At 38.2% G+C, this 16,033-nt stretch overlaps 1 protein-coding gene across 1 annotated transcript in view; it reads left to right on the top strand.

The window, feature by feature from the left end:
- ATP13A4 (ATPase 13A4) overlaps positions 1–16,033 on the top strand; it is a 143,536-nt gene that overhangs the window by 122,558 nt on the left and 4,945 nt on the right. The window contains exons 24-29 of the mRNA XM_007457594.1: positions 1,737–1,833; positions 3,542–3,614; positions 10,460–10,631; positions 11,350–11,543; positions 12,968–13,056; positions 15,113–15,193. Of these exons, the coding sequence (XP_007457656.1) occupies positions 1,737–1,833; positions 3,542–3,614; positions 10,460–10,631; positions 11,350–11,543; positions 12,968–13,056; positions 15,113–15,193 (706 nt within the window). The remainder of the gene's footprint in view (positions 1–1,736; positions 1,834–3,541; positions 3,615–10,459; positions 10,632–11,349; positions 11,544–12,967; positions 13,057–15,112; positions 15,194–16,033) is intronic.

Genomic DNA, 16,033 nt, shown 5'->3' with positions numbered 1-16,033 from the left:
AGAAAGCAATCAAACATTCTATTCCGGAGTGGACTTACCTCCTGGGAAAACAGTGGCATTTCTAATGAAAATCACTGAATAGATTATTTTTAGAAGATTAGAATCTGGAACTTGTTGCTGCTTTGAAAATGTCAATCATACTCTTCTTATTATTTTAAATGAATCTCCTTAGATACTGTCTTAATGGAGAATCGATAGAAACTTTCTCTTCCCTACTTGCTTTCCTTTCCTCTTGCCTCTTTATGCTTCCTTGGAATATCCTTCCTATCCCCAGTTTTCAGAATATTTATTCATCTCTGCTGCTTCTACTACAATTTCCTTTGGTGCTTTGTTCCCCTCCCCCAACCCCAGAATATGTACTTCTGCTGCATTTTGTTTGAATGATGGAGACGGTTAGCATTGTGGCTGCTTTTGGTTATTATAACCAGTATGTGTTTACAGTTTATAAAGTGCTTTAATGCCTAGTATCTTATACATCAAAACAGCCTGGAATTGTAGGGATGGTCACTATTTCTTTTACAAACAAAGAAATCGAGGCTCAGAGAACTTGATGTATCGAAGCTCACAGCCATATAGGATTGAAGATTGCATTAGAATTAATTTTGTTTCAATATCTACAAATATCATACTCCTTCCACCACATTAAAATAATGATTTGACTAGCTCCTCCCCACTTAAAAAATGTATTCATGCATTTGACAAATATTTATAAAGTAGGGACTTAGTGCCAGGAACAGTTGGAGGCACTGGGGACCCAGAAGCAAATAAATCGAACGTCCCTTGATCTCACGAAGCTTTCTTCCCGTGAAGAAGTTGGGCAATAAACACACACAGAAAAATCAGGGGTAGTGTGCAAAGTTGGAAGATGGCTTGGGCAGTGGAATCGGCAGCTTCAGATGCGGTGGTGTGGGGAAGCCTTTCTAAGGAGGTGTGGAGGAGAAACCACCTTCTAGGCGGAATAAACAGCAGCAGCAAAGCCCTGATACAGGAAAACGTCTAGTTTGAGGATGAGGTTTTGGAATCCCAGGAAACCATTCTGACCAGAATTAAATTTAAACTCTATTTTCCCCCAAATGAATGAGGTAAAAGTGGCATTTCATAAGTACTCTATTTTACACTCTAAATATATACTGTTCATTCAAAGTCAATCAACAGTAATACAAATGAACAGGCTTATTGATTCCAGTCTCTTTAAATTTGATGTGTGCCTAATTTGAGTGTGCATATTATCTTAGTTCAGTTTTAGAAAAAGTTGGGACTGCCAAATGAAATTTGAATGAGATGTTTGCAAACTCCTGAAGCACCTGGAGCATGAAAATACCCCCCAAACCTGCAATCTTATTTAAATTCCTCAGTTCACAGATGAAGAAACTGTGACCAAGAGAGGGAAAATGACCTTTCAAATCACATTAGTGAGTAGTAGATATGAGATCTGGGACCAGTTCCCAGGTCTCCTGACTCAGAGCTGAAATAATGCCTGCAGACAGAACAAGAGTAACTCTACATTCGGGCTCCAAAGCTTAATCAAAGGCCTGTGGACCTTGGCCTGGAATTAGTCTTCCTTGAAAATCTAGCACACTGACTGCCGGCTCCCACTGGCTCAAGACTGTCCAGTCTGTCAGACAAACAATCGAATTATCAGGTTTTGAGTTTTTCTTCTGAGCTCAGCTGAACAGCACAGAATAACTGACCTCGTTTCTTTTTGTGACTTTCATTTCATTTCTTTTCTCACACAGGGAAGGACGTGCAGCTCTCGTTACCTCATTTTGCATGTTTAAGTACATGGCTCTGTACAGCATGATTCAGTATGTTGGTGTTCTGCTGCTCTACTGGGTATGACTTGAGACCTAGCCTCTTGGTTAGTGAGAGCTAAAATAAGTAGCGGTCACTGGCGATTTGCAAAGCCTCTTAAAGAAAGAGCGCACATGGGATATTTCGAGTACCAACAGCCTCTCTAAAACTATCTTTAACGTTTCTGAAAGTAAATCAGAAATAGACAAGGATACAAAGGAAAAGTCGTTGGTGTCAGTTCTCTGACTCTCTGACAGGAGTTTCTCATCTCGTTGTAGCTGAGGTTCAGAACTGAAGGTAAACTTTCTCTCTCACTGTTGTTTTGGCTTGCCTGGACCAGGTCTCTATTTTCCCAGTTCCAGTGTGGCTCCACCCTAGCATAACATTCGTTAAAGAGGTGCTTCTCTAATTGGGGTTCTGGTAAATGTTTCATAACTGGCTCTCCCTGGAAACACAAGCCCTGATTATTAATGTTTACCAATTTCAATGGCATAACTACTCCCACCATGGCTGATTTCAAGCTATCTACCTGACGTCACTGAACATGGAGTTGGGAAGAGATGTATTATACAGTAGCATACCATTCTATAGTACTTGCACCATATAGATACAAGAGTTGTAAATAACCTTAAGACCACTGATAATATTTAAATGTAGGAAAATGATTAGAGAGTGATGAGTTTTGGCTGTTTATTACCTGTGTTTTTAGTATAATTTATTTAATGGTAAATTTGTATAATTTAAGTTTTTATATTGGATGTGTTTAAAAACCAGCTCACGGAAGTCCTGAAACTTTAGCAGTTGACTTTCATGAGCTAGTACAAAGCAGCATATCACTGATTCCCTGAATACAGGGACTTGAAAATTGGCATATCGCACCGCCCAAAGCACATAGGTCTTGTGATGGTTTTTACTGTTTAACAAAATATAAAAGACATATCTAGTATTTGTGAGCGCAACATGTGGGCTTATACTGTTAAGTAACACTGAGAAAGTGAATTCCATTTGTGCTGAAGGTATCTAGATTCATCTCTATGTCTTGCCCCCTTGCTCCTGGTATGAAGGTTTTTACTTCCATTATTTTCAGATTATATAAGTCCTTTTCATGGGCTGGAAAAGGAGAGGCTGTTTATAGAAATTTGGCCCTATTTTGGAATCCCAATAACTCATTATGCTCAAAAGTAGAGTTAAACATGGGTCATCATTATCTCCTTTCCACGAAGGGGGTGGGGGTGGGGGAAGGAAGTTTCTTGAAATCAGTAAAACATGAACATTTTTTTTCCAAGAATATCAAGATGCTTTATCAGGACTTTCTAACAACACCCAAGAATGCAAATAGTCTGTTTATTCTCATTTTCCATTGGTGAAATTTAGGTAAGATCACCACACATTTGTCACTGACCATTGGGAATGTGTCATTTTGTTGTGTCAGGCTAAACCCCAACCTTTCTGCTAACAAGTAGAAAAGAGAGTAGAGATGAATCAGAGTGAGATGTTCCCCTCAACAGGGGTGACACTGATGCTCAAAGGAGCAGCCCAGTAAACACACTGCAGTGGCCCTTCTGGCTAGAAAGGAGTTTGCAGGCTTGTCTTTGGTACCTCTGCCAACATGACCAGGCCCCTGACCATACCATCTCCTTGGTAATTTACTTGAAAATCCTATGTTGCAGTGAGAAAATGAGTGCAATTGATGTCACATTTCATCCAGAAGGTTATAACTTTTTTGAGCCACTTTCCTTTTTATTTTCAGGAGACAAACAGCCTTTCAAATTACCAGTTTCTGTTCCAGGATCTGGCCATTACAACTCTTATTGGTGTAACAAGTAAGATGTCTTTTAAATTTTCTTCTCAGAGATACTCCCCTCCACTTGCTTCCCTCTGCCCCTGCAGGGTTAGTCCACCATTGAGGGGTAGCAGCTATAGCCACAGTGATGAGTGACTTATTCCCAAAGGGGTATGGTATGCAGAGAGAGAAAGAGGGAATAGAATCTTCATTTTTAAGTGTTGAAAGTGTTAGCAAAGGAAAAGCTGGCTCGTTGTTTTGCTGTTTTCCACAAAATATAGAGCTTCTATAAATGGTCACTAAACCTTTAAAATGAAAAAAAGCACCTTGAAAATCAGGAACACTGACTTCAGTGTGCCTTTACGTATAGTTATGGTCCAAATGTGCCCAATTTATAGAAGTTAAATGGCTTTTATGTTTCCCATTTCCAATCCTAACCTCTCAGGATTTAGAACAGAGATTAAATGTAATCTTGCCGTTATGCCACTCTCACCCACCACCTCCTAACTGATATATGAATTGTCTCCCCAGTTTCCCCGCTATGGGATTTTTCCCCAGCCTGACCACTATCCATCATCTTTACCGTATTCTCTGCTTTTCTCTCTTATATATGAATGCCACCAGCACCACTTGTACTTTAAATCCTACCTGCTCCTACCTCCTCAAGGATTTTGTTCCTGGAATGATCTTTTTCTCTATCACCAACTTTTCTCTGGTCCACTGGATCATTCCAATCAGCAGATAAATATATTTTTGTATCTTCTTCCTTTAAAACCTCTTCTGTGACCCCCAAATCTACCATTAGCTACTGTCCCCTTTATTCTCAAACTTCCCAAACAGTTGAGTAGACCCACTTTGTCCACTTGCCATCTCTAATTCTATTGTCATTTCATTTCAATCAGCCAGATTCTAATGTTCACGGGCATGAATTTGGATTCTGGGCCTGTGCAGTTGTTTGGTGGAAGGCAGTGGTTTCCTGGCACATATGTAACAGCCAGCTCTCCAAAAAATTGTAGATATGCATGTATATGCATATGCATAGAAGCTTACTATAAGCTTTACTAAAAAGAAAAATGTGTAGTGAGCAATTATCAAATAACAATAAAATATACATTACTCTTTCTTGCAATTTCCATTTAGCCAATGGATTCTCACAGAATGCTTTAACTGAGTTTCATCAAAGTCTTGTATCCATAGTCAATATATTGTTGTGATTGATGACTGAAATAGTTCTGATGTGAATGCATGTTTGTTGACGTTTTTCTTTACCTGAGTGAGCAAAACAACACAGGCTTATGCTGAAACTTTAATCATTCATCAGTCATGTGAGCAACTTATTTGCTAATTTGGATAATAGTTCTTGAAATCTGGAAGAATATTTCCTCAGTTAAAAAACAATTGTTCATGATGTAATGGCTACAGACGTGACACACGTTTAAGTTCAATCTCCATTATTAACTTTAAGAACAGAGATAATGCTAAACTGTAGTAAAATCATTAGGATGTTATCAGTTCTGAGTATTCATTATCTTTGTTTTTAAGATAATATTTATTTAATTGCAACTTTATATAGTATTCTTCTAATAATGGCCATATTTAATAATTGGCTTGCAAACTTAGTGGCAGTTGGCTCTTGTGAGCTCGTATGAGCCAGCTCCAGACACCACTGGCTGAGAGGGTCCACATTACTGATACATTCAAAAATACCAGCATATACGCACTACTGTATATAAAGTAGGAAAACAACAAAGACCTACTGTATAAAACAGGGAACTATACTCAATATCTTGTAATAATCTGTAACGGAAAAGAATCTGAAAAAGAATATATGTGTGTGTGTGTGTGTGTGTGTGTGTATAACTGAATCACTTTGTTGTACTAGCACAACATTGTAAATTAACAATACTTCGATACAAAAAAAAAGTACCAATCTTAGACTGCCTCTTCCACATGCCGCCTGGTCTCGCTTTCACACTGTTTCCACTATTTCATCTTATACCTTGTCGTCATAATCTTAACAGCTATCACGCCAATTTATGGTTTAAAAAACTTGCTCAAAAGCTTTGCTTTCAGAGAACATACTCAAGGAGAGTAAGTACTATCCACACTTCGGCTGTCTCTTCCCCAACACTGCTCTTGTCAAGTCCACCAATGACTTCCTTGCGGTCAACAGTACTGATCACTTCTCTTTCCTCATTGTACTTGGATCTCTCAACAGCACTCTTATCCTTCAAAAGGTTTCTTCTCTTGACTTTTGTGATGCCGCACCCTGCTGAATTATCTATTGCCTTAATGAATACAGCTTCCTCATGTCTCTTGCTGGTCTCTGCTCCTTTACCTGTGCTCTAACTTTTAGAATGTTCCAAGGCTTGCTTGTTCTTAGGTTCTCTTGTCTTTTCAGTCTACACAATCTCCCTAAGTGATTTCAACCAATTCTATGGTTTTAATGTCATCTGTATGCTGATGAATCCCAAATTTATGTCTCTAAGCTTGATGTCTATCCTAAATTCTGGAAATGCAGCTGCTAAGCATCTAATCTTGGATATTTAACAGGACAGAGACTTAATGTGCCCAAACAGAATGCTTTATTCTATCAGATCTGATATTCAACAAAATTATTAAATATTTACTGAGTGTCTGGTTTGTATTACTTACTGTAATAGGCACTTGATATACATCAGTGGAAAAAACCATAGAAATTCCTTTCCTCATGGAGCTTGTATTCTATTGAAATAGTACCACAATCTACCAAGTTGTTCACATCGAAGACCCGGAGTCATCCTTAATTCCCCTCTTTTCTTCACCTTTACCTATAATATCTATCTATCTATATATACAATTCCTATTGGCTCTACCTCCGAAACACATCCTACATAGCTTCTCTCCATCCCTATTGTAGCCACTGTCACAAAGCCATGTCACCTCCCCTGTGGATTACTGCGATACCTTCACAACTGATCTTGCTTCAGCTCTTGCTGACTTCTCCTCACCCCAATTTACCTTTCACAGGGTAGTAAGACTGTTGTTTTTTAAATGTAAATTTTATCGTCATCCTTCCCATTTCCACTAAATCCAAAGTCTTACGTGATCCAGCTCCGGCTTACTTCTCCAGCTTCACCTCTAACCATATTGCTACCCACTTACTCGTTCCAGGCATCCTGGTCTTTCTGTCTTGTGAGCATTGCCAAGCTTGTGGGCACCTCAGCACCTTTGTTTTTGCTATTTTCTTTGCCTAAAATACTCTCCCTGTAGATCTTCCTATGGTTCTTGCTTTTTCTTATCAGTCAGAAAAATGTCACCACTTCAGAAAGGTCACTTTAAATAGTGACCAAGCCAGTTATTCTCTATCACCACACGTTCGGCTTTATTTTTTTCACACTACTTTTCACAATCCGAAATTATGATATTTACCTATGTTTTTATTTGTTTCTGCCTGCCTTCCCTCACTCAGTGTGTGCACTTCGTGAGAACAGCACCTTGTCTATCCTGATCACTGCTGTATTCCCAATACTTCTAACAGTGCCAGACATATCAAAGGAGCTCATTAAATATTTGTTAAATCTACTGTAAGAACATCCTTGGGCAGTCCTTACTGTTAACAGAGTAATCCTTTACATCAAGCCAGATCTACCTCTGTGTAACTTTCACCCATCTCAGTCTTCAGTTCTGCCATTTGGGGTGGCAGAGAATAGTCTGATTTTTCTCTCCAGAATAGTTCTTCAGATATTTGAAAACAGCTCTCATTTCTTCTGTGATTATTCTCTTTCCCATAACAAGCATCTCCAGATTTTTCTCTATTTTTTAATATAATTCATTGTGAAAAGAAGATGGAAAACATTGCAAGAGATAACAAAGAAAAAAACCACCTATATCCTTCTATATCCTACTATCCAGAGCTAACAAATTAAAGCATTTTGATGTATTCCCTTCCAATTATACACACACACACACGTAGAGATAAAGAAATTTGAATTATGTTTTCTGTATAATAGCTGTGCATCCTGGTTTGTTAACTTTATGACCACATTTTTATGTGTAAATATTTTCATTCTTTTTTATTGTGGTAAATTATATATAACATAATATTTGCCATTTTCACCATTTTTAAGTGTACAATTCAGGAGCATTAATTACATTCACAACATTGTGCAACCATCACCACTATTTCTAATTTTTTTCATCACCCCAAACTGAAACTCTTTACCCATTAAGCAATAACTCCCATTGCCCCTCCACCTAGCCTCTGATAACTGCTAAACTATTTTTTGTCTCTATGAATTTGCCAGTTCAAGATGTTTCAAATAAATTGAACCATACAACGTTTGTCCCTTTATTTCTGGCATATCTTATTAGCATAATACTTTCATGATTCATCTATGTTGTAGCATGTGTCAGAACTTCATTCTTTTTTATGGGTGAATAATATTCCATTATATATATACCACATTTTAATGTTGATGTGTTGAAACTCAACTGATTCTTGTGTGACGATCTTGTATCCTGCAACATAGCTGAATTCATTTATCAACTCTAGCAGTTTTCTTGAGGATTCTTTGGGATTTCCAATATTTGGTATCATATCACTTGTGAATAGAGATAGTTTTACTTCTTTCCTCCAACTTGAATGACTTTTATTTCTTTTTCTTCTCTAATTGCTCTAGATAGAACTTCCAATGCAATGCTGAATAACAGTGGTGAAAGTAGGCATCCTTGTTTTGTTCCTGATTTTAGGGGGGAAAGCTTTCAATCTTTCACCCTTGAGAATGATGTTAACTCTAGGTTTTTTATTACATAATATATAATTATGAGGCTTACATGTAATATGCTAAATGTGTAACAATCTAGTTTGAATAGGTACCTTAACTTTAGTAGCATATAAGAACTCTGCTACTTTACAGGTCTGTCTCCTCCTTTTATGCTATTGTTGTCAAATTACATCTTTATCCATTGTGTGCCCAGTAACATACGTACATAATTGTTTTTTTATGCATTTGTCTTTTAAATCATGTAGGAATAAAAAGCTGAGTTAAAAAACACAAATACAATAATATAGGATTTTATATTTGCCCAAATAATTACCTTTATTGGGCAAAATGAGTACGCCAATAAAGAGATAGACATTATAAAAGAGGATTCTTTAAAAAGGATGTCTTTGGGCTTCATTTTAAAATTTCTATCTCTTTAATACTCTCCTTTTGTTCACATTATTTCCCTGATTTCCTTCAGTTCTTTGAGCATGTTAAAAACAGTTGTATTAAAGTCTTTTCCCAGTAAGTCCAACGTCTGGGATTCCTCAGAAATAATTTCTGTCAATTTATTTTATTCCATTAAATATTATAATGTTGTAACTCTGGAAAGCAGATTCTTTCCCCTCCCCAGGGCTTGATGTTTTTTGTTTTGCTGCTTTTTGAAGACTGTAGTAGTCCATTTATTTAGTGACTTTTCTAAACTATTTTTGCAAAGATTAGATCAGTTGTCATGTGTGGTCACTAAAATCTCTATTGCTTTAGCTTTTGTTCAGCTAGTGTTTTGACAGAGATATCCATAAGTTGAATTCCATGAGTTTAAAAACATGAACAAAGAAATACCTCTCCCAGTCTTTGCAGACTAGTTCTGTGCTGGGGCACTTCAACACTTAACTAAGCTTGTGCTGAGTCTAGTGATTATCCAGGGCTGAAAGCTTAGGGTCTTTTCTGGTCTTTTCTGAGCGTACATCTTTGGCAGGCACATGGCTTTCTATATTCCCCAACATGCACAGGTACTTTTGAATACCATAATTTTCCAAATAAATGCTCCTTAACTTTTCTTTCTAGGCTTCAGGTTGTTATTTTATGTCTCAACTGTAATCTTTTGCTCCCCATGACTATGGGTAGCTTGTTAGCCTTACAGTGTTTTTAAGGAGTGTATGCTGTTTTTCCGCCCTGACTAAGTTTTTTATTAGGCAAAACAGAGATGAACACCTTGCATCAGTTCTCCAGGTAGCTTCCAGACAGGTTAGAACAGACATACACAATAATTTGTGAATAAAGTCTGCTTTTCCCCTTTCGTAACCAGGGACCAGGATCCCCTGCTGGGAATGCAGACAACCATGTTCAAGACTGCCATTGAGCTAAGGAGGGAGGGGGGCAAGGGCAAGTAAAAATGCCACAAAGCTTTCTTCCCATTTTTAAGTTGTCTTTTCCTTGACTCAGCATTTGCTTGTTTGCTGTAAACTTTCGTCTGTTTTTCAGAGATCTGACAAAATTGCTTCAGACAGTTTCCTTTTGTTTTTCAATGTTTCTGTGGAGGGATGGGATGTTGGAGTTGCTAATCTGCCATGTGGTTGATGTCACTCCTCATTTTGTTATTAAATATTTGAAAACATTACTTCTTAGTGACTGTATGTTGTTTCATTATAGAGATGTACCATAGTTTATTGTAAATGATGCTGTGATGAACATCTTCCTACATCTCTGATTTTTTAGCTTAGGATAAACTTCCAGAAATGGAATAGCTATGTCAAAGGTTATGAACATTTTTCAGTCTCTTCATATTTATTGCCAAATTGCCCTGCAGAAGGTATTTTTGTGTCAATATACGTTTCCACAAGCAGTGTATGAGAGTGCTCACTTCATCACTTCCTCATCTATAATGTAATAGTCTTTGCTTATTTAATAGGGGGAAAAGGGCATCTTGTTGTTGTTCTGTCTTCTCTTTCAAGAATTCCTCATATGACTTGAGTTTGAATTCATTCATTGTTTTATTCCCTTACTTTGTGATGTATCAATATTTCAATTTGTCAATTTCCTCAGATATATGGGCCCAAGAAGTTACACCATTCTTCTGATGAAGAATACAAAATTTTCCTGCTCTCATATACATATAAAACTTGAATTTATTTTGTAGTGAATTTGAATGGTGCCTATCCCAAGCTGGTGCCTTTCAGACCTGCAGGACGGCTGATCTCCCCGCCTCTGCTGCTCTCTGTGATTCTCAACATTCTTCTCAGCCTGGCCATGCACATTGTGGGCTTCATTCTGGTTCAGAGGCAGCCTTGGTATTCCATGGGGATGCACAGGTATGATCACAGCCTTAGATTGCCACATTCTAATTTCTGTCAAACATCATCTGGCCCATATGTTGGGAGGCAAATGGGTCTTCATTCTACTAAAGCTTTGGCTTCCTTAAGGCCCTTGGCAGTTTTCCAGTGATCTCTTCTTTGTAGCACAGTTTGGTGGCATCATTCATTAGCACTTATCTTTGCTCATCTTGAATGATAGTGAACTCTGACCATCTTTTATATCTAGGGTGACCATGCATTATAGTTTGGCTAAGCAGCCCTATTTTAAGCCTGATATCCCAAAGAAATGATTATATTTTTTCCTTTCACACTCAAATCTGTGCCTGTTGGATGATAAATTGTATAGTCACACTACTTGTAAATGTTCAGAAATCTGAAGCAAATAGAGGGAAGTGTCATGACTTACTCATATCTTTTTCTCTCACATAGTCTTACTACATTATTGGTGCCCAACTTATTGAATAAGTAACTTGTTGGATCTGTTATCTATCTATCTATCCATTGATATCTATCTATCACCTATCTATCAATCATCTATCCATCTACCCAAAATATAGATCTATACATGCTGGTTTCTTTCTCCTTACTTTTCAGTATATTCTTTCCCAAAGTGTAGGCAGTTATAGAAGCATTGAGGACATGTAGTTGTGTAGATACATATGCTTCGTAAGGGCTTGTCATCTCACTTCATTAGCTTCTTTGGTTTCCTTTTTAGTACCTGCACAGTGCAAAATGAAACCACCTCAAAGTTAACCATTTCTCCAACTGCTCCAGATAAGATCGGAAGTAATGGTGTCTTCACAAGTTTTGAGAACACTACTATATGGTTCTTGGGAACAATCAACTGTATCATTGTGGCTCTTGTCTTCTCTAAAGGAAAACCATTTAGGCAGCCCACATACACAAACTGTGAGTAGAACTGTACCGTATCAGAGGTAAGAGGTCATCAGAGAGGAGAACAGATGCTCCTGGGTCACTCAAGGAGCAATTGCCGAGTTGGCACTCATCTAGGGTCTTCTGACTTCCGCTCCAGGGCTCTGTAAACACATGCAGCCTTATTTCCTGGTCCTTTGCTACCTGCCTCAAAGCTGTGTTAAATACTAGAGTTTCTTAATCCACCACTTCCTCTCCCTAGAAATTTGTCTCTAGGTATTTTTTCATGGGTTCACTCCAAATTGGGAAGACACGTTTAATTCTCTGCTTGTCAGTACTTGTCAGAATTCATCTCAGAGGAGGTGGGGAGAAGGGTCACAGCACTCAGTTGGAAGTGTCTCCTGCCATGAATACAATGGTCAGGATGACACTGTGTGATTGGCAGTTCTGGGAGCGGGTCCAGCCTGGAGGAGCCTAACTATAGAAACTTGTTGAGATTCTTGGCCAAAGTACCTCTCACCTCCTTACAGTCCGGGCTGAGGGTGAAGGTGAGTGTTAGGAGAAGTAGGTGACCTGTTTAGCTTTGGGGACATGTATTTGCATAGCATCACTACCCCTCTAATTGGGAAAATTTAGAAGCACAAGTTGAAGAATCAATATCCTCAGAAAAATCTGTTCGGAGAAAGTTATTTTGCTCTTCTTCTTGGGATGAGGAAGCAATCGAATGCTGACCTCCGCATGATTGCAGTTCAAACATTTGTTTATTTACAGTCCTCCTGCTTCCCAGAAAAGGATTTGAGGCAGATGGTTTTTTTTTTTCTTTTTGCCGTACGTGGGCCTCTCACTGCTGTGACCTCTCCCATCGCGGAGCACAGGCTCCGGATGCGCAGGCTCAGCGGCCATGGCTCACGGGCCCAGCCGCTCCGCAGCATGTGGGATCTTCCCAGACCGGGGCACGAACCCGTGTCCCCTGCATCGGCAGGCGGACTCTCAACCACTGCGCCACCAGGGAAGCCCAGATGATTTTTTTTAACATCTTTATTGGAGTATAATTGCTTTACAACGGTGTGTTAGTTTCTACTTTATAACAAAGTGAATCAGCTATACACATACATGTGAGGTGGATGATTTGCATTAAAGAGACTCAGATACTTGGATATCTCCAAGGCATTTATTGAAAACGTTATTTTGTCAGTATTACCCTATATGTATGTCCCATTTTTACTAATTGAAACATATAACATGCATGTGAAATTTTCCACTTACCTCAAGGACATACATAGAAATCGTAGAGGTGAGACCTATTGCATAGAAATGAGTACTTTTCATCTATTTTGCTGAGTTTGGATGTAGAAATCAAGTAACTCTAATCAGTGTTAATCTAGAATATGTGTATCAATGGATGTGATACTCTGGACTCAGATTTCTCTAAATGATAGCTTGTGTTCTTATTTCCTCAGATATATTTGTCCTTGTGCTGGTCATACAGCTGAGTGTGTGTCTATTCATTCTATTTGCCGATATTCCAGAATTATATAGGCGTCTGGATGTAAGTCTTATCTCTGGGATATGATGATATTTTATAGTTATATAACACCCCGACTTCAAAAAGCAGGCCACAATTGCAATTGACATGGATTCTTGACACCTATTATTCTTTTGAGATGGTAGGGTTAAAATGAATGCTGAATTTATTCATATTTTTTATTTAAGCTGGTTGGGAAATAAAATTCTGTCTAGCCTTGATTTCAAGTATTTCAAAAGCATTGAACATTTTTCCTTTAAAAGATCCCTGTAAGATTGGAAATCCTATTTATACATTTTCTCTTAAAGAGAATTTTCTCTTAAATGGTTTTGCTTTGAAGCTGTTTAAAACAGTCTTGCCTATGACACTTTTGGGGTTAATTCTCAAATCTGTATTTATATTTTTTTTAAACTCTTTAAAAACTTGTTTTTCTGTATTACATACTTAATGTCTGCAAAACCTATGTTCAAAGATCCATATCTTACCTCAAGTACTCTCTTACAGCTTTGTAATTTTGAGACAACTGTGAAACTCTAGAAGAGATAGAAATTTTACATATTCAAGCAAGAGAAAATGTATATTTTGATTCCTCATCTATTCTTCTTTTGAATTAGAAGTTAATCATTAATAAAAGTCCTTTAGCCCAATAAATAGGATGCAGAAGAGATGATAAAAGGAACTGAGCTTTTAGTTCTTTGTAAAATTGCCTGTCTGCTTCTCCCTCTCAAAGATAATTTTCATGAGGGCCAAGATCCTATCTTATTCATTCTTGTATTACCAGTGCCTGGCATAGTGAATGGCACATAATGGCAATGACTGACTGACTGATCATTGCAGATCAGGTTCCTAAATGTAGACAAGCATTTGGAGTACATAGTGCATTCCAAACCAGCAACACCTTCACAAACCCATGGTGACATTTGACATATAAACTAATATCTACATTCAGCTTTTCATTTTTGTAATTGTATTACTGTGGTTAACAGTATAATTGTATTCATGAATTAGATTAGGTACTCATGGAGATAAATAGTCTTTGCCCACTAGTCTTCTAAATGAGTTAAAATTCCTTAATTCTGCCGAAACTAAGGTTAAAACATGTTAGATTTAGTTACACTCTTAAGTTAGTGAAGACCGTTTCAGAGGGGCTGGGACCTCTTGTAACAAAATAAGGAATGTATTTGGTTTGGAGGGAACCTGTGCAGAGTCATTGCCAGCATGACTTCAAAAGATTCTGCAAAGGATTATTGCTCACCTTAAAAATAATTATTTTTCTTATTACATAAAATTATGGGTGCATTTAAAAAAATGTAACTGTGCAGGTAAGGAAAATTATAACATTATTAACTATAGCCTTCCATCTTTAAAATTCATATATTATAAATGTGTGTTTGATTTATGAAGTTTATTTTATTTTAAATGGAATCATGCTGCTTTGCATCCTAATTATTGCTCATTTTTTTTTAATTCATATTTTTTTTTAAATAGAGAAAACATTCCCATGGTTTAAAATTCAAAAGTTTAGAGAAGTTATGTGGTGAAAACCTCCCTCCCATCCTTGTTCCCCAACTACCAGTTCCTCTCTCTGGAGACAACTGATAACACCAGTTTATTTTACATACGTTCAGATATGTATTGTACACATGTACATGTACAATTTCTTATACGTATTTTCTACCACGTTTACACAAATAGTAACAAACTGTTACATTTGTCCAAGTCTTCTGAGATGGAGATATCCAGGTGAGGTGAGATGTGTAAGAAAGTTATTGGAAGAATTACCTATGAAGGAAAAAAAAAAAAAAAAGATTAGGAAGCCAGTGGAGGTGGGGAGGATGCCACACTATGATGTGGGTCTGACCCCTGGGAAGGACAGAGGGAAGGAACGCGAGCTGGATGAGTTGAGTTTCAGACTGCAGCGCGATTCCAAGAAAGTCAAGCCAAAGTTGCCCATCAGAGGTGTCTAGTGTCTCACAAGAATGAGTGTGGTTAGAAGCCCTGCATGTACACTGTGAACAGCATGAAGTTTTTGCAGCATAATTAGTCTTCAGACTGACTGTGCTTTTTCATCTCCCACTAGCTGCTCTGCACTCCTGTCCTGTGGAGGGTCTACATTGTCATTATGCTCGGCTCCAATTTCATTGTGTCCCTGGTCGTGGAGGTAAGTGGCCTCAGGTTGCTGATTGCTAGTTGGGGTGGCGGAGGCATTCTCTGGGAGTCTGAAAAAGGAACAGCTTTAGCTGACAAGGCTCAACAGTGCAAGGGTCTCCCTTCCTTGGCAACATGAGCAGTGATGCTTTCCTCTGATGAATTCCAAACAAGGTATTCATTTGCCTATATCTGTAAAGTGGGGCTGGGGAGGATGGGAGAAGGTCCTCTCCATTTCTAGAATTCACAAATAGAGACCCAACTCAATTCATTCAAATTTCTTCAAAAGAAACTGATATATGAGTCACATACTATAAGATTTACCTTTTTAAGTGTACGATTCAGTGGTTTTTAATATGTTCACTGAGTTGTGCAACCTCCAACACTGTCTAATTCTAGAACATTCTCATCATCCTGAAAGAAATCCCACACCCATTAGCAGTGACTCCTTATTCCCCCTTCTTCTTCCTTCACCCCCTGGCAACCACTAAACTACCTTCTGTCTGTGTGGATTTGCCTATTCTGGGCATTTCATATAATAGGGGATCATACAGTATGTGGCCTTTTGCGTCTGGCTTCTTTCACTGAACAACTTCTATCATTTTTACTTTACAGATGGGAAATGAGATTCAGAGTGAGCTTTTCCCAGCTTTTATTCCTTATGCTCCATTTCCCCAGGAAAATGAGCCTGTGCTCCCCCTTTGCCTTGCTACGCGCTTTACTCTCTCCTCCTTCAATGCTGTTAGACACAATCCCCATTTCTTAAAGCCCACTCTTGGAGGGGGCGCCCCAGAAAAGGCATCCATTCTGTAGGAGGGATGAGCTTTAAGACTCCATCTGTCCCCATTCCTGC

Source organism: Lipotes vexillifer, unplaced genomic scaffold (genome assembly GCF_000442215.2).
Source record: "Lipotes vexillifer unplaced genomic scaffold, Lipotes_vexillifer_v1.1 scaffold425, whole genome shotgun sequence".
Taxonomy (NCBI): Eukaryota; Metazoa; Chordata; class Mammalia; order Artiodactyla; family Lipotidae; genus Lipotes; species Lipotes vexillifer.
The sequence above is the reverse complement of the archived record's forward strand: the minus strand, read 5'-3'. Positions and strand labels throughout refer to the sequence as shown.